This window comes from Neodiprion fabricii, chromosome 6 (assembly GCF_021155785.1).
Source record: "Neodiprion fabricii isolate iyNeoFabr1 chromosome 6, iyNeoFabr1.1, whole genome shotgun sequence".
NCBI classification, from domain to species: domain Eukaryota; kingdom Metazoa; phylum Arthropoda; class Insecta; order Hymenoptera; family Diprionidae; genus Neodiprion; species Neodiprion fabricii.
This window is the reverse complement of record NC_060244.1, coordinates 16,378,553-16,400,779: the sequence shown is the minus strand read 5'-3', so window position 1 is coordinate 16,400,779 and position 22,227 is coordinate 16,378,553. Positions and strand designations below refer to the sequence as shown.

Sequence of the window (22,227 nt, the reverse complement as noted above, 5' to 3'; positions counted from 1 at the left end):
TCGTAGAATGTATTCGTTTTGATTACAGTTTCGAGATCGCTAACTGGATAAGGTATTCACGATGTTATATTACATGTTTCAACGTTGTCATTGCATAAGAATGTCAGGATTTTCCAAAGTCTCGTGCTTCGTACGATTACCAGAATTTTTCACTGAAATATGGGGTCTGATTTTAATAAAAAGAAATACTTTCGCACATGCTACAAGGACTGTGAGTTTAAATAGCAATTAAGTACTCGTATTACAGTATCAAGAATTTGTTCACAGCTTTGGTTGTTATCTTTTCTTTGCGGCGTGTAGATTTTTTGGTAATGTTTATCGTTTTCTTCTGTTTCAACGAGTTCTTGGATACTTTTCCTAGAATCGTTCGAAATTTCAGCCCCCATATTGACATCTCTGACACATCAGATAATAATCAAAAATGGTAAAAGAAATCGCGTTGGATCACGCCTTGTTTCTACTTTTCTGCAGTACTTTTATTGCAAAGTTTGAATTTGTGGTTCTGTATTATTATTTGTTTCATAAAAGAGTCGAATTGTGTCATATTTGATATACAGAGCTCGTCGCGGGAGATTGAATTTGCATGCCGACAGTCCTCGTGAGAAATTGGATTTTTCGGCCAAATACTCGGGTATAATACAGTGTTGCCAAACGTTGTAATTAAATTTTGTCAAGTTATTTGCAATTGAAATTTTGCGGTTCTTTTAATTGCTTCAGTGATTAATCAAAATATTATCTACCTCACTGCAGTTAGCATTGCTGTTATACGCATAACGTTTTTTTTTATTTGATCCAATTTTTAACATACGAGAAATTCAGTCGAGAGAATTGAAAAAAAATGTATACAGTAAAAACAATGAAAGATATTATCGTGAATTTTGTGAACGTCTGTTGTAAAAAAAACACCTGTCCCTGAATTATTACATACATCAAGCCATGTTCGAGTGAATGCATCTGAATTCAATTCCGAATCTCGAGGGAATAATCACTCAAGAGATAAAATTGTAAAATACAGGGGAGCCTCGTACCGTCAACATATTTTCAAAAGACGATGTTTTCCTTCATTTTATTTATTTTCCAAACATAAGATCCGCGCGTGGATATTTTAATAAAAATAATCTACCATCATATGCAGAGTTTGTTTATTCTTTGGTAACGATAAACATACCGAACAGCGGGAGCACGATACTCGTTCACAAACTGGTTCGGAAACGGGCGTGTAGAGAGGTGATCGTGGTTGTATATTCTGCCGTACACTGCGTCGGTTTCGGTTCGTTGGAAAGAGTTCAACGTCGTGTTTAAACAGTTGATTAATTCCTCCGTCTGAGTTTCGCGATCGGCCAATCGAACAGCGACGCATCAACGATTGCCAATAAAATTTATCGATTTTTCCTCTTCCCGCCTTGGCGCTTTTTTTCTTCCTCTCGTTCATTCTTCAACAATTTTTCAACGCTTAGGTATCCGCAAAACCTTGGCCGCCTTTGGCGGGTGAAGCAATATCTGCTGTGCAGGTGTATCGTACGTTTCATATACCTGTACCTGTTTACGAGCGCGTATGGATGATCTGTTTTCGAAACACGTGTAAACGAGATGCATGCATAGCAATAAAAGAAACCTCGCGCGGATCGCGCGGGGTTATAAGAATAATTTAAACCGTATCGCTGTACGTACGTACGTACATGCATACACACACACACACATACATCCATACATACCCGACAATTGGCGAACGTTCATTCACGCGAATTACGTGATACACATTCATAATCGCGTTCGGACGAAATACATACTTGGCTCGATTAACGCGCGGTCTGCTGCACCAGCATTCGCATGATCGTCGTGCGTGGATAAAATTAGACCACGACGAGCCGGCGATTAATGCCGCCGATCGATAGGTTAGTTTTACAAATAGCGCCTACAAAGCGAGAAAAAGGGAAAGAAAGAGAGAGAGAGAGAGAGCGATGGTGAGCAAGGGCAGGGGGGGGGGGGGGGCAGGCAGGGTGATTAAAAGAGGAATGCCGCGAGGCGAGCCGGCGAGCGAGCGAGCGTCTCGAGAGTTAATTAAAACCTCTCTAATTATTTATAAACAGTCATTTCTTTCTCGAGCGATAATAAACGTGTAATAACGCGGTATGAAAGCGATTCGGTGAACCCGATTCGAGGAGAGGCCGATATTCCCGCGCTCCGATTCGTCGGTAGGGACGCGGTTTCGCCGTCCGCGCGGACTCGGCTCTCCGATCTCTTCCTCGTTCAACAGCCGCTGCCACCAGCCAGCAACACGCTACGTATGTATATATATACACGCCTACCTCTGCACACACATACAGGTGTATATGGGCGCACGTATACACGTATATACGTATATTATAGGCGCTCCCTCGCCGCCGCCCGGCTCTCTCGCGTAATCTGTAAATCCTCAGCTGCGGAGCGCAGAACGTACAAGTCCGGTGGAGTTGCCCGAACGCCGGGAGAAGGAGAGATAGAGAGAGGGTGAGAAAGAGTGGGTTCTCTTCTGGGTTACGGCGAAGCCTGAAGGAGAGGCGAGCGGCGTTGTTCAGGCGGTGGAATGAGGTTCGAGTCGAGGAGGTTAGCCGAGGGCGAAAAGAGGCGAAGAGGAAGAGGATCGGACGGGGTAACGGGGGAGGGTTTCTTTCAGCCGATAAAAGCCTCGCCCTGCTGCCCAATATTGATTTGACTCTAATCTGTAGGGACCCTCGTCATCGGTAAAATAAACCGCCAAGTATAACTCCGGCGGATAAGTGTCCCGCACTTTGCCACCTACAGATACGAGTAACCTGCCCGCCCTGATTCTCCGCCTCCTACCTCCTCCCAACAACCCTCCGTACAAATCTATCCTATTTTCCTCCATCTCCTTCGTCGCAAGGCCGCTATGGAATTCCTCGCGTATCGTCGACGTGGAATTCGTATATTTCGCGTCATTTCGGGAATTGACCTGCAGTTTCATCATTTTTCTTAGCCGCTTGCGCGGACGAGATCGTTTCGCTGACTTGTTTCCTTCCCTCGATCTACCGTCCGTAATATTTTTTCATCCCTTAACTGGGTTCTTTGAACGAGAAATTTGATTAGGTTTGAAATGGCTGTTTCACCGCGAATCATCGTTGTACTCGCATACTTGACGTGACACTGCAATCAAGTGCGATTGTGCTTTTTATAGCTTCACTGGTCTGTCAAATTTATGTTAATGTGTGGTGATGTTTGGTCACGATTTTTTGAAAACTTTTCGGCGAAAGATTTTCTTCAAAATTTTCAGCGGTTATCAAACACCGCTTTTCGTTTTCCAGTTGCCGCTGTTTCTGCGGTGTCTCCAGTTTGCGTAATGTGAATCTCGGTTAGTTTGTGCGTCTCGCGTGAAAAATTTTACGTGACATAAGGTTGGATTGCGCGATGATGCTCGTGCGTAACAAAACTTATTTTCGGTGGGGATAAAAGTGTCGAAAGATCAGAGAATAGAAATGTCGCGATATCGAATTTTCCAAAACGTGAAAATCTATTTTAAAGAACTTCAAAATATAGAAATTCGAAATATTAAAAAGTCAAAATGTGAAAAATATAAAGTATAGAATTGTCAAAATACTGACGATGCAGTGTTTTGACTTGCTATATTTGATACTCACTTTGTCGATTCTGTTTTGGGCTTCTATAAGACCTTTCTATATATTTCAACATTGGAAATTTTGAAATTCTATATTATGTATTTGAAAATGCAATTTTCTTATCCTTTCATTTTTTGATCTTTCCACATTTTCATCCTTTATACCCTTTATTTTTATATTGTTTTCAGTAAAACGTGAGTCCAAAAATTTTTGTCACTATTACAACTGTTATACCGACTACAGTTTCTGTAAGTAAAGATGTAATTATTTACTTACGTATACCTATACACACATATGTATACACATAACGGAGAATCAACAGAGTTAGATGTTCTTGTCTTTTCACCAGAATGATCAATTTAATTCGCCATTCTCCCCAGTAAATCAGAGCGGAAACAGAAATTCTAATTGCCCTGTCAATCGTATGGCACAATCAGTTCTCAGGCGCGGTTAGGGTAAGGAGCAGGATCGAACGTCTTAAGGGGATGCTATAGTCAGTCCTTGCCGACTGCGGTAAATATCTTCTATTTGCGCTATTATTAAAGGCTGTGCATCGCGGCACAAAAAAGAGCATAACAACCATATTCAACAAACGATTATGACCAAAAATACACCAATATATATAGGTTTCACTTAAGAATAAAAAAATTTATAAATGGCATGAAAAATAAGAGATCACGATTACGGACTTGAATATTCGGAGATATGGAAGTACCTACGCATCGGAATCGAATATAGCATCCCCTCGAGTCTCTTCTCACATTAAATGAATAAATTTTCGTTAAATATTTCGAGGTTGCCTCCGGTAAAAAAACGAAGCACACGTTACAGTTTCATACTATTGCAAGCTCCGACGAATAATGGCGTTTCTCTCCTAATTGATGCATGAGAATGAAAACGGAAAATCCTCATAACGCGTGGCAAAACTTTCTGAAACTTTCACTTCATTACATTACATTGTGCACGGGAAAATATACCAAGTTCTTTAAGATGTACATACATACCTAACTATGCGCTCATGTTTCGAATAGCACACAACGAGTGACGATACTCCAGTAGCAAATCAACCACCCCCCCCCCAAAAAAAATACGGAAAACGGCAATAAACGTTCGATAAAGTTCGTTCAATCAACACACGGCGAATGCTTCGGATAAAAAATTGAAAACAAAAAAACTGGCAAAGTGCAAAATAACCAGAGTTTGCGGAGGCGAGGGAGCAAAAAAGTGAAGGAAAAAGGAGAGAGATAGGGGAGAGAGAGAGAGAGAGAGAGTGAAAGCCGAAGGCGAGTGCAAGAAATCTCCATCCTCGTGTGCACGACGAAGCAGCGTATTATATAGCCACTACGAAGAATCGGCACACGGTCGCGGGTTGTACACGCAAGAAATGTTAACAAGCGTGTAAGAAACTGATGATAATTACCGCCAGTTCAGGCGGCCGTGCTGCGGTGCTTTCGAAGAATGTTACAGACCGTCTACACGAACACTCGTGTGCGGATCGCGCACATTCACGCACACGCGTGTACCGCGCACCTGAAATGTACATTGTACATACCCGACAGGGTGTTTCGTTCGGAAGCAACATTTTTTTTTCTTCAGTGCTTCCACCTGGAAAACTTGTACCTACATACAAAGTGAAAAAAAGTCCTCGTGGAAGGATATCTCTTAAATTTATGTTCGAAAGGTCGTTCTCGGAATTTGAAGTTTCCCTTTTGAATAACGTGGTTAAGATGTGATGTATTATAGTAATCTTACTACTCGGGTTTTCAGAGGGATTCGCTCGGGAGAGAATTTTGTAGGGAGCTGAAGTCTCTGTAAAATGCTTACCGGTTCAAGTCCGTGTCATTAAATTCGACTAAGTGGTATAGAGTTAGGAAAGCTGTTGGTTTACCAGAAATCGATGGTATTCGTTAATTAATTTTATTGCGAGATAGTCGTACATTGTGTATTTATCAAATTATTATATTGGTAAGCTGTAAAGATCTCTCCATAAATACCAAAACAAGAAGTATAGGAATTATTAGGAATATTATATTTCATTTTAAATCGTGTCCAAACTGTTAAAAAGCAACTAAATTCATTCGATTGCACTCTACGATGGCTTATCATATTCAGAATACTATCTTCTACAAATCCATTGAAGTCCTTTTTTGGCAATATTAAATTGATGATCGAATAAAAGAAATTCCGTTTCAGTAATTTTGTAGAAAACAGTCTTACAAATAAAATGAACCACTGCAAAGTGAAATCGAATCAATTTATTAGATTTTTGATCACTTTTAAGCGATTTGAAATGAAGTGCCGATATCAAAGTTTTTTTTTATAATTCTAGTATTTGCACGGAAATCTCTGTAACTTACGAATATAATGATTTCATAAGTGCATAATGTAAGACGATTTCATGATAAAATTAAGACAAAGCGTCGATTTTTGCCTACCAACCTCATGAGATATCCTTTCGCAAGTATTTTCATATTTGGGTGTGTACAACAAAATTTTTTGACGGAAGTGTAAAAATTGTTATTACCACACGAAACACCCGAATACCCATACGCTAATTTTGACCCTGCACCAGTGCCGTTCATACCGCGGAAGACTAATGGGCCCCAATCTCGGAGTGCGCCTTAAATTTAATCAAATCGAACGCGGAGAGGGCGGAATTAATCGGCGCCTCGGGTGCCGCGGTGCGATTATCCCTCTATTTTCGAATATCGTTTCTTTTTTCTACGGTCAGGAATATAGTATAACTATATATTGCGAACCCCCAAAGCGTTCCCACCGCACTTCGCGCGCGGGTTACCGTGATAAATGGTGATCTGATTAGTGAAATATAATACAGGGTAATTACCTCGGTTGACGTTTCATTTCTTATTTTCTTTTCTCGTTCATTAATTGCCCGCACCGAGTAACGCTATTAATATAATCTCTGAGGGAGTACAAGATACAAAAAGGAAGAAGCGAGGAAAAGCTCATTATAGCGCGTGTTTCAACAGCACATTTTCGTTTACGAACCTCTGCCCGCGTTCACGTGCTCCGCTTGCTTAGAGGCCATTTCCCTCTCCCCACCGAAATTCACAGCGTCCATGCTGCACTGTGTAATCATATGCAGAGCATACCTGGAATTACAAAGTGATCCCTCGGGCGAAAACGCTAAAGCAAGAAAAACGAAGAGAAAAATCAAATTTGGCGTGACTAATTCCTCGATTCTCCGCAGATCTCAGTCCGGTACGCAAACCTGAGCTGAGTATACGAACGGAAAAAACGAACAAGAGGAAATTCCGAGAAGAAAGAATCACGGAGAAGCGACGGGCATTTGAAAAAATTAGCGAAAAACGGAAGAGAAAGAATCCTGAAAGTGAAGCGACTTAACAATTTTACTCTGTTATTGCGAACCCGCTTTTGTGTAATCGCCTCCACGCATTGTGATAAGTTATACGAGCGTTTCTTCGGCGCAACTACAACGAGGCTCAACTCTTCGTAAGCTGCCGCTTCGTGGATTATAAGTACATACTACTACGTAGTAAACGCACACGTATAAACAAAAAAGTATGTATACGTCGCGCAGCTGTACTGCAAGCCACGCAAGTGATCCATGATCCAATTTGTAGCGAGCAATCTATACGCGAGGTACACTTACATAGGTATAAAGAGGAAATGGTGAAACTTCCCAGGCATAATGACCGGCAGCGCATGCGCAAAATAACTGATCGTGAGCTCGATCAGCCGGCGAGATCTTACCGCGGCAATATTTTCGTCTGCTTGGCAGGGGAGCCAACTTACTAGAAAGATGTAAAACTCTACCGCGTCAAGTGGCGGATTGAAATTATGTTGTTGTGTGATGACTCGTAGCAGTCAACTGTCATCAGTCGATTTGGATAACGCTACAATCGATCCTTACCGACAGAGTAAGCGTCGCTCATTCTGACTATTATCAAAGCCTACGTTGCACTGATGCAAAAATATCGCAGTCGGCGCCATTCTACGTACAATGCTTAACAAGATTATTGAAAGAGTTTGTGGTTTTATACGAAAATAACTACCAGAAATGTATTCCTGCAATAATAAGTCGTAATTCACTTATAAGAATACATTGCTTGGAATTGCTGCTGTTGCGTGAAACAAAACTTTTTTTTCAAACGTCAATTACACTCTACGCCTGTATTAGTGAATTCATTATTTTATTTCGAAACTTGTATCGTTGATAATTTATTTTTGGTACTTTTCTCCCAAGGAAAAAACTTTTAACGCAACGTATATTTTTAATTTTTGTTCAGGATCCTCGGTAACACCTTCCTATTATGCTTGGTTTAGTTGTATTTTATCACTGTTAAATAACGATTTCACACTCACAAAGTATAAGATTTCTTTTTTAATCCATAAATTATTACAGTACAACCTATGCGGGATAGAAGAGTTCTTCACATTTGAATAACGTTTTTAGGCTTGTCAAATAAAAAACTAATTTTGTTGAACAAATCAATAAATCGTCCTTTGGTTACTATAATCAAGTATTTATTAAAATTTTTCGGATTCGATAATTTATTCAATTTAAGAGAACCAGCAATCTTTGTAAATTAAGTTGATTCCAAGCTTATTTCCTAAAAAATAATACGTCCAGAGGCCATATGGTTATTCAATTGATGCCAATTTCGACTAAATTACCTACGATTAGGTTAGGTAATAGATTGTCTTGAATCGAAATGGTTAAAAAAAAGATGTTTTTTTCTTTAATTTACTCACTCCGTATAAAATATTTTCACCCCTGAGGTGGGATGTGATTTCGCAAAGAAAGTACTGATCCTTAAAAAAAAACAGGACAATGAGTCATTTATTTACAGAATAGACATGGTTTAAAGTTGAAAAATGCAGTTTCACGACGAATCATACAAGCTAAACTGGTGAAATACTTTTCTCGTAAATCACGGTTGGGGAAAAAAAGAAAGAAACGAAAAACAGTCCCTTGCCATTTTTGTCCGGACTAAACCACTTTCAGTTTATAGTACCACGAACTGAAAACAGGCCAGACTTGTTAGAAGCTCTGTCCGCCTGCAGTAACTCTTGAGGATTTTATGCTGCATCAGTGTAACACGAATACAAAAAGCTTCTAAGCATTTGGTGAAGCGAGGATCAGGAGCGAAGAGAGGAGAACCGCGAGTTGAGAAAAAAAAAACGAAAAAAAACGTATTACGTTACTCGGATATTTATTTCTGGCAAGTAATGGTGATCCACGGTATTTTCTCGCTTATGTACATACCGACACTTTGCATATACGATACAATATTTAGAAAACGTTTCATTAAAGTACACATATATACACACCGTTGTATATACATGCAATATAAATTCTCGTATAACCTAAACCCATAATATACGGTTTCGTATGTGCATAGCTCTGTGGTATTATATTATTTGTACAGTGGTCAAAAAGTAATCACCGATATTCTTATAAGTACAGAAAAAGTCCATCGTGTGTACGGAACAAGGTATACCGAGGTAGACCTACGTGATACGTTGAACAAAAAAGTTGTCAATAATCAATCTACCCGATCGGGACATGCGTCGGTCGGTGGTCGCGAGTTCCTGTTACAGGCCGGCCGTCTGATCGACTAAATAAAATAGAAGTCGGCCTAATAGGTTGGGGATACCTGCCGCCCCTCGTGCAAGCGCGTGTGTACAGATTATGCCATAATTTATACACCGAAATTGTTTGGTTGACGTAAGCCTTTATCGGCTCCGTGGCCGCAACAACAACGCGCGTGCTTGATAAATCGAGCCCATGCCCACATTGTGCATGGAACGAGGGAGAGAGAGAGAGAGAGAGATGAGAAAGACTGTGAAACTGATTTGAAAAAAACCAGTATTAAAAACCGAATTAGTGACGTATGCTGGCCGGCTCCCATTAGTCTAATGTAATAAACTATGTTATTAAGTCACCGTGGGATCGCCGAGGAGAAGCCGGTGCGCAGAGGCATAAGCCTCGCCTTTCTGGCAGCGCCTCCCTCCCCCCCCTTTCCACCGTCGCTTATCCAATGTACCTATTATCCCGGGCATTCCATGCCGACTCAACCTGCCTCTGGCCCTTGCCATTTTCTGTTTTTTTCCTTGCAACTGGAATGTTTCGTATAGCGTGCCTCGAAAAGAAACGTAAGGATATTTAGATTTTTCCAGGAACTCGAGGCGCCCGTGGCGGTTGTCTTTGCGATTCGTGACTTCTGTTTTTTTTTCCCCGAATTTTTAACGGTTGAAAAAATCTGCAGTCATTCGTACCGACGAATCTGTTTTACGAAACTTCCGTCATCTCAGAGAACAATGTACGCATACTTTGTGGAAGAGTAAAAATTCGCGAAAAGGATTGATAACGTTCGGTTTTAAATTTGATTTCCACAAGTGACTTTTTTCCTCCGAAAGATCTTTCGTGATACGAGTGTCGGATTTTTACTGTACCAGATTGTACAAAAAACTAAAAATTCAAGGCAACGAAGCTAGAAGGTAATAACCAATTGTTAGAAAAATCTTAAAATTTGCACGCGTTGCTCCGACCTCAGGAGCTTTACAACGTACAGCTGTAACTGCGGTAGGACGAAGAAATCCAAGCTGACAAGGGTTGGCAAAGGATCGAGTTGACACGGAATGCCCCTTGCGCGAGTATAATGAAAGTGCAAAAATGAGTGCAAGAATAGAGAAGAGAACGAAAACGATTGAAAAAAAAAGGCACAATGGCGGGTCATGATGAACGGTGGCGTAAAATAAATGCGTTAGGCGAGCTTGGAAAGTACAGTAGAAACGCAACGGCGTTTATAAACAAATGAGGAATATCCGGTACGCACCGGGCGCCGTAACCTCCACGTCTCGAGCTCATGCCAGTTCACCTGCAGTCAGCCTCTCTCTCTCTCTCTCACTCTCTCTCTCCCCCTCTCCCTCTCCCTCTATATACGGTTCCCTTATACGCGGTGACCGCAGTCGCACTCAATTCTGGTACAAATGAACAATTATTCACTGCGGATGCCGCCCCTTAATCGGTTGGCTTATGGCTAGCACGAGCTATCGCTATATCAACCGGATAGAACGGGATGGAACGCCGAAGATAGAGGGACGAGAGAGACGGGGTAAGCGCCCTCTGGCAGAGCCAACAACATCGGCCGGTAATCACTTCTTGTCGCCGTGGATGTTTACATCTTCGAACTCCTCTAGCGGAGAGGAGCCGGAGTGCCAAGCGTAAGCTTTTCAACTCCACGGCGGAAGAAATTGTACAGCATTGGCGTAAAATCTGTCTGTGAAGCTTACGCGCGGAGAAACCATCTTCCATTCGTTCACGGATAAATGCTTGTCCGCGCCAAGCTGGCACGCACATCGTACAGACCGAGGAGCCGTGGACTACACGTCCGGATAGGTAGCTGGTTTGTGCCGGTGGTTCGGCTCGTGATAGAAGGACGCAACGGCGAGGAGAGCGATGAGAGAGATTTACGAAGCGGACAAAGCGAGGCGAGGCGAGGCGAAGCGAAGCGAAGCGCGTCTTAACGCATTGGCGTAGTGGTGTGGTAAAAATATCAGACCCTCCTTGCACCGAGCAAAGTCGGGAGTTTCCTGGCCGCCTAATGCGTTCTACAACGATTTATATCCACTGGAGTAGAAACGCTTTTGAAATAACCATGGCTCTACCTATGCAATGGTTTATAAACCACGCGGGTTTCTTTCGCGACAGTTTAGTCGCTCAACCGAGAATCCCCTCGGGTAGAGAGCGTCTGATCTACACGAAATTGGCACCGTCCGCCTGGCCGGGGCTTGCCGGAGGAAGGTGTGAAAATAAATGACAAAATAAGCTGATCCAGATACGGGTACCGCCAACGAAAACCACTCAGACCTCACCGATGGGGATACGCTCAACCAGGTTGAGTCGGCCGGTCCGGACGATACTCGAACAAAGAGCGTCGTCCTACTGACTCTGTAACCGCTTATTGCCTTCCCTTCTGAATATACAAAGAACGGATAGTTCACGTATCTGAAAGATTAGACCCGAGATTAGAGGCACAGTACAAGTCAACCGCTCGAAATCTGTAAAACTTTTCGTAGATTTATCCTTTCGACCATCGTGTAAGCCTTCGTTATTCTACAAGTGAGCCCCGTGCCGAATGAGGTTCGGTATTGCTAACGATATTTAAGATTTTCCCCAATGACTGAATCGAGATTGCAAGGTGTATACGTACGGGCATAGCGTTGTACTGGATTAATTCGATGCTTTGAATTTTTTTAACTAAATATATACTCTGCGTCAATTTAAAAAGATTGTACAGTTGAAGACCAATACTTGTTTGGTAATTTGATTGCAAGACGCTCGCACCTCAAATATTTATCAAATTATTACGTTCGTCAACTGCAATGTTTCCCTTAATGATTAGAAAAAAAAAGCAATCTACAATTATCAACAAGTACTTCGATATCGAATATTTATTTCAAACAGCTTTAGAACGATGAAAAATTCAGTAGACTCGTTCGATTTCACTCGTTGTCAGTGAGGAATCATTTTACTGAAAAAATAAATTTTCTACAATCTCACAATGACAACTTTTTGGTCGTATTAGTATCGTTGAATATTTAATTTTCCAATATTGCACTGATATCGATTTTGATCAACAAATACTGAATTGACTATTGAAAGAAAAAAAATTTGGTGTAGTGAATTTTTGAAAAACAGTTTTCCAAACCAACTGAGCTATCGGGAAGTGAAATTGAGCGGTTCCACTAAATTTTCAACCATTTTTAACCCATTCGCTTTTTTGTACACCATAGTGTACAACATTGATTTTCGTTTTGTACGATTTTCTCGCGATATATTGTGTATTAAATAATTGTTAAGTATATGAAATAGGGGTAAGATTTTCTGACAAATAGATTGCCGCTATTTATTTTGTAGAATTATTCTCACATTGCCAGAAAAACGCAAAGTTTAAAGAAAAAAATCAATTTCTGAAACACGTCCAGAACGTCTCGAAATTGTTCAAAAAGTGTTTTTTTACTCAAATAAAGGTATCTTGAGTTGCTGCTTTTATTTTAAAGTGAACGGGTTAAACAGTTTTGAAATGAAAAATTAATATCAAAGCTCATGTTCATAATTACAGTCTTTTTCACTAAGGCAAAAAGAGTAGCTTATGAATGTAATAATTTAATAAACAATAGACCCGTGACCATCTCGTAATAAATTACCAAAAAACATTGATTTTCAATTCTACAACCTCCTCAATACGGTCGTCTTCTCACTTAATACCCATCTACTCTTGGTAATCGGAGTATATCGCTCCCGATCTCCAGGCCTGCAAGGGACAAGATATTTTTTGTCCCTCATGTGTAACCGAAGAATAGAGAATACGTATAACCTAACATATTTAAATTTTTATTTTCTTACGGCCTGAAAGTGTTAAGCGGATTGGTTTCGTGAGTAGACAAAATAGTGACTTAATCTGAAAAGGTGCAGGGATTTGGAGGAAGGGTCTGCACGGAGAAGAGGGCTACATTGATTTCCACCCCGTTTCAAATTCTAACTAAAGAGTTCAATTTATGATCACACGATGTATGAATTTAGGTATTTTGATGATAAAACGTTAAGGATTGAAAATGGAGTGGTATTCAGAGAAAAGGACCAAATCAACTGGCTTAATTTTTTTAAAGCTTCGCCGATATGAGGACTTCGGTTCACTGCATCCCGAATATCGCTATAGCTTTCTTCGCGCTTAAAAGCATTCATGATTCATGATTTGAAATAAATGGATTCAACTTTTCGATACTGATCTATCTGGATTGAATCAATGTAAGAACTTGATCATGCTACTTTACGTACGAAGCCCAATCGCATGATTTGGCAAAGCAACAGATGCAGACTAAAAATATACCACTCCACTCATATCGCTATTTGAAGCTAAAGTTTTGACGATTTTGATAATTGGTAAATTCTTCTAACGCTTACTTCTTCTTTATCTCAAAACCGTATCATAATTTCTCTTTCACCCTGCCAACTAGTTAGGTTTGATCCTTACTTGGTGTTGAATGTTTTACCGTCATAGCCAGACGTGTGTTTTTATTCATTTCTCCGATTTGATGCTTATACTGAGGCATTTATACCGACTTCCAAGAAGTCCGTCGCACTGGCAGAAAAACATAAGTACAATAACGTAGACGGTGAGAGACGTTTCCTATCTCGCGCTACTTGCTCCGCACTTTTCTTCGATGTGAAATGATGGACACTGTGCGATTATGGCTATCACGAGTAGCAGTATAAGAGTTTCCAACATGGACTCTAGTACTACATATATCTTCCGTCAGAATAAAGGGAGAAATTTCAAATCCCTGTATTGAATTTACAAACCACAGAAAGACACACACCACAAACTCCGCGGTGCTTCAGCTGGAGATTCTTATCTGTCTTACAAGTGCGAGAAAAAATTGAACCGATAAGTGGCTAATATTCCACTCTGTTTGTGGTCCTGTTCACGCTTTGAACTGATATATAAATTCAACATTTGTTGTTTTTCTGCGGTAGGACGGATATAATATCTTCTTACGTTATTCCGCAGTTTTTATAACGTTTTTTCCAAGTCTGGGGAATAGTCAGAAATAGTTCTTTTACGAGCTCGTCACAATTCCTGCGACAAGTTGACGCGGAATGAATACAAAGATCTAAAATGTTGATTTTACGATCAAACGTTGAAACACTAAGCCCAGCACCCCTCTGTACGTTTCGTCATTGTCCCACAACATGAGTAAGCGTAAGACAACCTGCGGTTTAACAATCGCCACGTTTTTCAAGCGTGAAAAAGAAAAGAAAGCAAAAAGTATCCAAAGATGCTCCCTATATTAAGCGACTTTCCTCCAACAGTCCAAATACACCGTTGCCACAGCGATGAATAGGGAAGATGGTGCGAAGGTGCCGACCCCGTGTAAGAGTGTGAGGAGCGGTTCCCCCATCCCTGTCTCTCTCCATCTCGGCGATAGATTTATTTAAGGGCGTGTATTCAGCTAGAGATACAATGCAGAACGTGGAGGGTTTACGACCGACATCTGCGGGCAGTTTGCCGCTTCCCGGTGATACCAAACCCGAGTGCTGCAGGGTCGACTCGAATCCTGGCCTGGCCAGAGTGGCAGAAGAGGTGGGGAATTCGACGGCGAAGGAGGGCGAGGGACCCGGAGACGCATCCCAGGGTCACCCGTTCCTCGTCTTGGCCCGCGAAGGCCACCCTCGGTGTGACGAAATGTCGAACAGCCGAGCGAGGGTAACTAACTGGATAAGTGACTCGGTCTGAAGGGAGACCCGAGGCAAATCGTCCGTTAAAAATTTCTAGGAGGTGGGAATTGCGTGGGGCTGGGGTTGAGGGCTTGCGGGACGGAGGGGGGTGGAAAGGACCGACTAATTCAATTAACGCTTTGGTGTACACATACACTATACGAGGTGTATAATATGCCTCGTGACACCGCGGTCATTGTGCAGTGTGCTTTCAAGGAGAGAGAACGAGAGAGAAAGAGAGAGAGAGAGAGAGAGAGATGAAGCGATATTTCTGTACTCGTAATACTGACCTTGCGTATGCTTGTAGGTACCTTATCCGTGTCCTACGCTTGAAACAAGGCACGGTCATTTGAGTTGGCTACCTTGGGTTAAGCAAGGGGTAATAATTGAGCACGCACTTTAAACAAGTCGATAGTTTGTCATTGTTTTGGATTACAAAAGATGTGTACATACATTTTCGGACGTAGTATTTAAATCTGACTTGAAAAATCTTTTGTTGCTTTTTTAATTAGTTGAATTTACTGAGGCCTTATTCGAGACTGATTTTCCACACTCGGGGAGGTTCTATCTCTATTAAAGTTCGTACAGTCGGTTATGGATTCTGATTTAAAAAATTTAGTGCAAGGGATACTTTATAATTCAATTTCTGGTGGACGTTTGTTGCTGACTTGTGGTGGTATTTTTTATTCACCGATAAAATGTCGATAAATTCGTGTCAACTCTCCTCTCTCGTAAGTCGAAGAAAATGATGGCGGAAATTGGCAGAAGAAAAGAAATCCGAAGATTTATATGTTTTTTTCAATTCATTTCGCACAATTCACACAGTTAAAAAAATAATACAATTCAATAAATATAACCACATGTGATAAAAGTTATATTCTTTATTTCATTTTTTACTGCATAATTAAATACACTGCGGCTTAATTTTAGTTTCTTAAATATCAATCGGTGATGCCTTCCGCATTTACCTGAGGCAACAATGGAATCTTCCTCGCCACAGGTAGTATACAACTGATTTTACAATATTTGGTGGGTAATACACGTATATATGTATAATGCATTTTAGCTGGTAGTGAGTTTATGGTAACAATGGAGCACCTGCACCTGTCCGCCTTTACCCGTCTATATACTCGTATCTGTGTGTGTACATATACCTTGCAATAGCACCGGTTTCGCAGGGGAATTTAAGGTAAGCTAAAAGTCTGCCGTTGGGTAGTTTGCAGAATTTTACTACCCGATAAACCAGCCGACCTGTAAGAATACGTCGCTATACATGTACCGGGTGTTCTGTTTCAATCGAACATTGTGAATAACTCGAAAAATATAAAGAGAGTTATAAAACCATGTTCATACCTGTAACGCACAAGTTTTATTGTTTCAGAAAGAGTAAAGATATAAAATTCGTGTTGTTTTCACTGAACTTAAACTACCGCGATTTTTTTCTTCAACCAGTAGGTTTACTTACTTTTGTTTTACTCGTTCGACGGCCAACCTCGATAACACCAACTCATCATTCGTTGTTTTTGAGAAATCGCAATCAGATAACTCTTTGCTTTTTTTCGAGTAAAATCAAAGCGTTGACGTGGATAGTAAAAATAATCTATAAATCCAATAATGATTACAACATTAATTACCAATTAGATTTCAAACTAAACTCGCATTTTGGACATTTTACAGAAATCGTATTACGTCAAGTGAGACTTATAACATATTTTTTGCTCGACGCGAAGCCATAGAATTTTATTACGAAACTCCCACACCTCTCTCTGTGCTTAGAAATTGACCGACTCTTCCGAAACACGACACCCCTTGTGTGAAAAAATATACCTGCACAGGTACGTATAACGCACATGTATAAACATGCACATGACACGGCGTCATTCAACGTGGAGTTGGCTTGTTCGAAATAGGGGCGGAGCAAGGTAGTATAACCGCCGTTTTGACAAATTGCAAACCCACTATTTTCCGAGCTATTTTCACGACGTCACAGAGAAACTCGACAGCCGAAAGAAGGTCTCTCACCGCTGTTTTCCAAGGACTGTTCAAGAGGCGACTGTGCACGATGGTCGATCGCACGATATTTGAGTGTGTTCAAAAAAAAAAAATGCGACCTATCGTACCGCGGTAATCATCAATGGCGCGGAACCTACGAGAAACTCTTTAAACGGGTTCTCGGCGTACGTCGTAACACACTTAGGCTCTCAATTGCTCGACCAAAAATTTTTTCTGGTTTTTTTCGCCCTATTTCGATTCACATTACGAAAACATAATCAACAAAACTGAACTCGCTTATTTTGATTTTTCTTTGATCATGGTCATAAAATAATCTCTTTACAATCATATTTGTTGCTGAAATCTTGATCTAAGTTTAATATTAGATATTATATTACGTTTACGTAGTTTTCCAAATCAATCAAAAAAATTTTTGCGCATTTTCCACATGATATTTATCACTGTTGTATTTGATATCTATTCCATATGTCTCTATTCTTGGGTTAGGTATTTATTAAAATCGGTAATTTCAATTGAAAGTAATGAATCGATGAAAGAACCACCAGTTTTACCATTGATTATCGATGTATATACATATAGGTATACATACATAGAGAGTATTTGTTGATATTATCAAATATGACGATCAAATTGAAACGAAATATTTTTTTATTTGATATGATTGAAAAGGAACTTTATAACTGGAATTTGTGCGCAGTTATAAACTAAAATATGATTTATTTGAATGAATAAAAAATTTCTTCCGCCACATTTGATGGCCACATCCGACGAAGTCGACAAAATTTTTTTTTTTCTTGTACATCGACTGAAAATGGTGAGACTTGACAGACTGCGCATGCGCGAGCATTGTTGTTCTTTCACGCTGGCTGGCCGACTCAAGCTTTAACTATCAAACGCGGATTATGAAGTTTACGTTGGCGATAGGATTTTTTTTCGGCTAATCAGATTTCCTATGGTTTATGTAGTGATTTGGGTAGGTCCGGCGAACTCTGAAACAACGATATTGCCAGCCAATTACAGTGTTCAAGTATCTTGCGCGTGCGCAGTAGATCACTATGACTGTAAAGATTCACCATTTCCTCTCGGTATAGACGGTATAAGCCAGCGGTAAAGAAAAAAAAATCGACCGTTCGCGATAAATTTTCCAACAACAAGTGAGTCTTACAAGGATGGCAAGAACCTCTGACTGTGCGGCAGTACGCCGTGAGCCTTCTCAAGGCCTCCGCGAGTTGAGAACCGCTGTGCGGTTAGCCACCAGACCGCATCGGGTTTTCTCTCCATCTCCACGTTCTCCGGCTCTCGCTCCCGTACCGCGCTCGAGAACGAAGGAGACACGCATCTATGTATGTACCTCTATACCGAGGAGCGAACACGGCGTCGTGCACACCGACTCGCGGCAGCGGCAGCGGCGGCGGCGGCGGCGGCGGCAGCTCCATACAACCACAACCGACAGCTTCGCCAACACTCGACTCTGCCCGCATGGCCGCGCATCTTTGCTTGTCCTACCGCGAAACAAGGCGAAAAAGAGGGAACCGACCGCGAGGCGAAAGGTGGTACGCGGCAAGAAACGAGCAATGAAAAGCGTTTGCAATAAACAAAACACCTCCCCGTGGCTTAAACACACGCGCGGATGAGGCCAACACGCACACGCCGCATGCGCGCAGAGAATGCAATGCGCGGCAGTGCAACGGACGTCGAATCATCCGCGCCCGTCGAAGATCATGTTCAAGTCGGCAAGACCAACACTCCCCTCGGTGCTAACCACCGACTGTTGCAGGCGAAGAGCTTTGTTCCGCGCCTCGGCGTCGCCTCGCCGCGTCTGCCAACTTCCGTGAATCGTGACAATGGAGCTTAAAATCCGTCTCAGATTAAGGGTCGAGTATACGCCGGGGATATACTCTACCTGTCTGCCGCCCACCTAACCTAGATAATGCGATCGACGTTTCGTTATGTTGCTTTTCCAACCCCATCTCCCGCCCCGGAGAATCGGGGAATCCATCCCCGGCCCACTCACTCACCGGGTAGCTTCGCCTCAGCCGCGGCTCGTCGGAGTCGGGCGAAGCCCCTGGCCGTGTTTTTCCCCGTGTAGCCCCCTATTTTTCATGTTTCGCTGCGGCTTCGCATGGCACCTTCATTCCGTCCGTGTATATAGCGGGCTCGGTCCGCGCGGACCGAACACGCGGCTGTCACTCCGTTATGGAAAAAGGCAGGGTCCCATTGGCCGCCGGTGAGTTTTCATTCGACTCTTTGCCAGCGGAAGCGAGTCCCCACAGCCGAGAGTGGGGCATGGACGTATCCAATTGGCCAAGAGAGTCGAGGGAGCGAAACGGTTGGTCGAAGCAGCATCGGAGTCCGCGTGGAGTTCCTTTACGAGCGAGCAGACGATAGCGGCAATCAAGTAGGAAACTGCTCGGGTCTCCCTGTGTAGCGTGATACTCGCGTTGGTAGGTAGGTAGGTAGATAGGTATGTACCACCATCGTACACGTATGTACGTACATACCTACCTACTACCCGTTTCTACACGCGCTGACGCACACAGGTCCGCTTAGCGCGCGCGCGCATATCGCCGCGGCCCCATCCTACACGGGGGTTGTAGCGGCGGCAGCAGGGGTTGAGTAAAACGGGCGGAGAGGAGGCGCCATATTTGCGGAGGGTATGGGGGAAGTGAGGGAAATCACGAGTGGAGAGAGTTTATGCGGGCATCCGTGTCAGGCTGGTGACGGCCATTTTGCGAAAAACTTCGATTTGTTTGCGCGGCTCGCTGCGCTAATATGTGCGCGTTACCGAAAACCCCCGCCGTCGGTATTTTTTCTTTCCCTTTTTCCTCTCCCCGCGCTCCGTTTTTTTTTCTTCATTTTTAATCACGATTCGAAATCAACCAACCTCGCAGTTTACGCTACACCGTGTAAAAATTTCTGATTATTATAATTATGTATCTTCCCTATACCTACCATGATCCTGTACATATCTACCTGGGACACGCCAACGTTTGGCCATTAGCGAGGTGTACATTACTACATGCTCGCCTGTGAGAAACTGTAACTGGAAAGAAGACAATGATTGTTGCAGATTCCTGACTATCAGGTCATTTCGGCGGTAAAAATTTCCAATTAAGATAACGGCCGAGACAGAGGGACGGAGGTGAAACAAGTGTGTGCATCAAAATATAAAGAATAAATAAACAAATAATAAACCAAATAAACACGAGTGGTAAGAACAATCGATATATAAACACGGCGCGCGGTGCCGCTCGCCGGTGTGGGACAAATGTGTGGAAGGAGAGATTGAAATTTATGATGATTGATGTTGACGAATCGTAATCAGGGATAGAGAAAGATAGAGTGAGAGAGAGAGAGAGAGAGAGAGAGAGAGAGAGATGGAAAGAAGAGAATAAAACCGAGTCGATATTATTCAACTTTTATCCGTCCTCGGTACCGCGGACGCGGGTCGTTGCATACGGCATGGCAAGGTTTTTAGTTTTTAATTTAATACCGCGACTAAAGAAGGTAGGTAGGTATCGGGCGGTTAATACGAGCACCGCTTCCGAGCAAGTGCTGGAGGGGAACGAGGGAAAACCACGGTTGAGAAGCAACAGCGGAGCGAAGGGTTCGTCGCGATGACGGTGGGCGAGGGGCGCGGGGAGCGCGGAGTGACGGCCGAGGGGGAGGGGGTTATCCCCACCACTCGGTTAACCGTCAGTTGCTCCGAAGTTGTCCCAGCGAGAGGTTGATTCTCGCGCGTTTTACGCTCCGAGCCAGTCAGTCTATCATGCTCGACAAAACGAACGAGGCGCGTTAAGCCGGTGCGAGATGAATTGATTGATATCGTTGTCGGTGGTGGTGGTTGATCGAATGACGATTATACTCGTCGACGAATATTTGATGCGCGCGCGTCTTTTGTTATTTACGCCGACGCGAGGTAAGTGAGGCGAGTGCGATCGTCTGTTGTTTCTTTATTTGATTCGGTTCCGTCGTTCCGCGTCCGAGATGACGTACCGCGAATACTGGAGTGCCTCGTAAGAATACTACCGGTCGCGTTTAAACCCGAAGACGGATCGGAGGAGAGATAGGGATTACACCGGATGTAAATAACCAGGCAGAGGAGGGAAAGAGTGTTTTCGGCTGTGTGAATGGCTCGCAGGGGCATAAGAGTAACAACGAGAAAAGCAGGATCCTCCGTTTGGATTTTAGTGTGATATATAAATTAAAGTGCGGTGCGAGTGGTGATGCCAGTTCTGTGAGACACAGGATTAGCGATTCCCTGGGGCGGGGCAGAGAGACGGGAGTGTTTTTTACGATTGTTAAAAACCTGGAAGATGTATCCAAGTGCTGGAATAAACGCCGCTGCAGTCGTCGCAGCTGCCGCCGCCAGACATCCAGTGAGTATCATCTTTATTATTCATCGGTTCCGTCGCTGTCCCACCGACAGCGTTGTGCTCGTTGCGTGGTAATTATTCGCGAGCCTTTAACGACGCGCGTCTCGTAATCCCGAGTTTACCGCCTCACTGACGTCAAGCTCCTCGCGCGTAGGTATATTAACACGAACCGCCGCGTCGCGTCGCCCAGCCGTCGCTCACACCTTTGCTTCGTCGCTGGGAGTGCCTGAAAAACCGCCGCGGTTTCTTCCTCCTTTCTTTCTTCCTGCCTGCCTGCCTGCCTGCCTATCGGAGGTCGAAACGTTTCGCGCCACCAGCTTTTTAATCTACCAGACTCTCCCCGATCGGATTAAAACTTGCTTGTTTGTTGTTACGGTTGTTTGTCCGCATTCGGCTTCCGCGGAGAGTGAGAGGAAAAGAAAGAAAGCCCTGAAATTACGATCTTCGGCCATACCGAAACCTTTACAGACATGATAGTTTCCTTCAACCGTAGTACATGTTGTTTCGATTTTGTTGATATCGTCTTATTCGGACCGAATCTTGCAGAACGAATATTTCAATAAGAAGTCGAAGTGGGTTAGGTAAGGTTGGATCAAAACTAATGGCGCGAAAATCTAATATTTAAATTTTTGTTCCGGTTTTTATTTGGATAACGCAATAGGCGTACAAATGAATTTACCGTCGCATTTTTAAACGTGGCTTTTTCATCATGAGATTATATGAAATTTCACAGGCATTGAATACCTTGGCTGAAACTGAGTAACCCAACCTAACCTAACCTAACTTAACCTGGCGCAAGCTAACATGACCCAACTCGACCTACGGTGAACCAACCTATGTTGATCTAACTTGGCGCGTCCCAATCTGACCTAACCTAATCCATTTTATTATAGATAATAACCATGTCGTGTTGAACTTCGAAGCACTTTGGGGTATTTATATGAATATTCGAAAC

At 42.6% G+C, this 22,227-nt stretch overlaps 2 protein-coding genes across 7 annotated transcripts in view; one reads left to right on the top strand and one right to left on the bottom strand.

The window, feature by feature from the left end:
• The window catches only part of LOC124184990 (fasciculation and elongation protein zeta-2-like), a 467,596-nt gene that overhangs the window by 329,416 nt on the left and 115,953 nt on the right, over positions 1 to 22,227 (bottom strand). The window lies entirely within an intron of this gene.
• LOC124184913 (protein groucho-like) overlaps positions 1 to 22,227 on the top strand; it is a 134,896-nt gene that overhangs the window by 16,053 nt on the left and 96,616 nt on the right. For 3 of the 6 annotated variants that reach the window (XM_046575124.1, XM_046575123.1, XM_046575122.1), the window contains exon 1: positions 20,612 to 21,275. The exons of 2 other annotated variants lie outside the window; for them this stretch is intronic. In XM_046575124.1, the coding sequence (XP_046431080.1) occupies positions 21,213 to 21,275 (63 nt within the window). In that variant the 5' untranslated portion in view covers positions 20,612 to 21,212. Of the gene's footprint in view, positions 1 to 20,611; positions 21,276 to 22,227 lie in introns of those variants that run through there. One more of the 6 variants, XM_046575127.1, reaches the window with a different exon arrangement.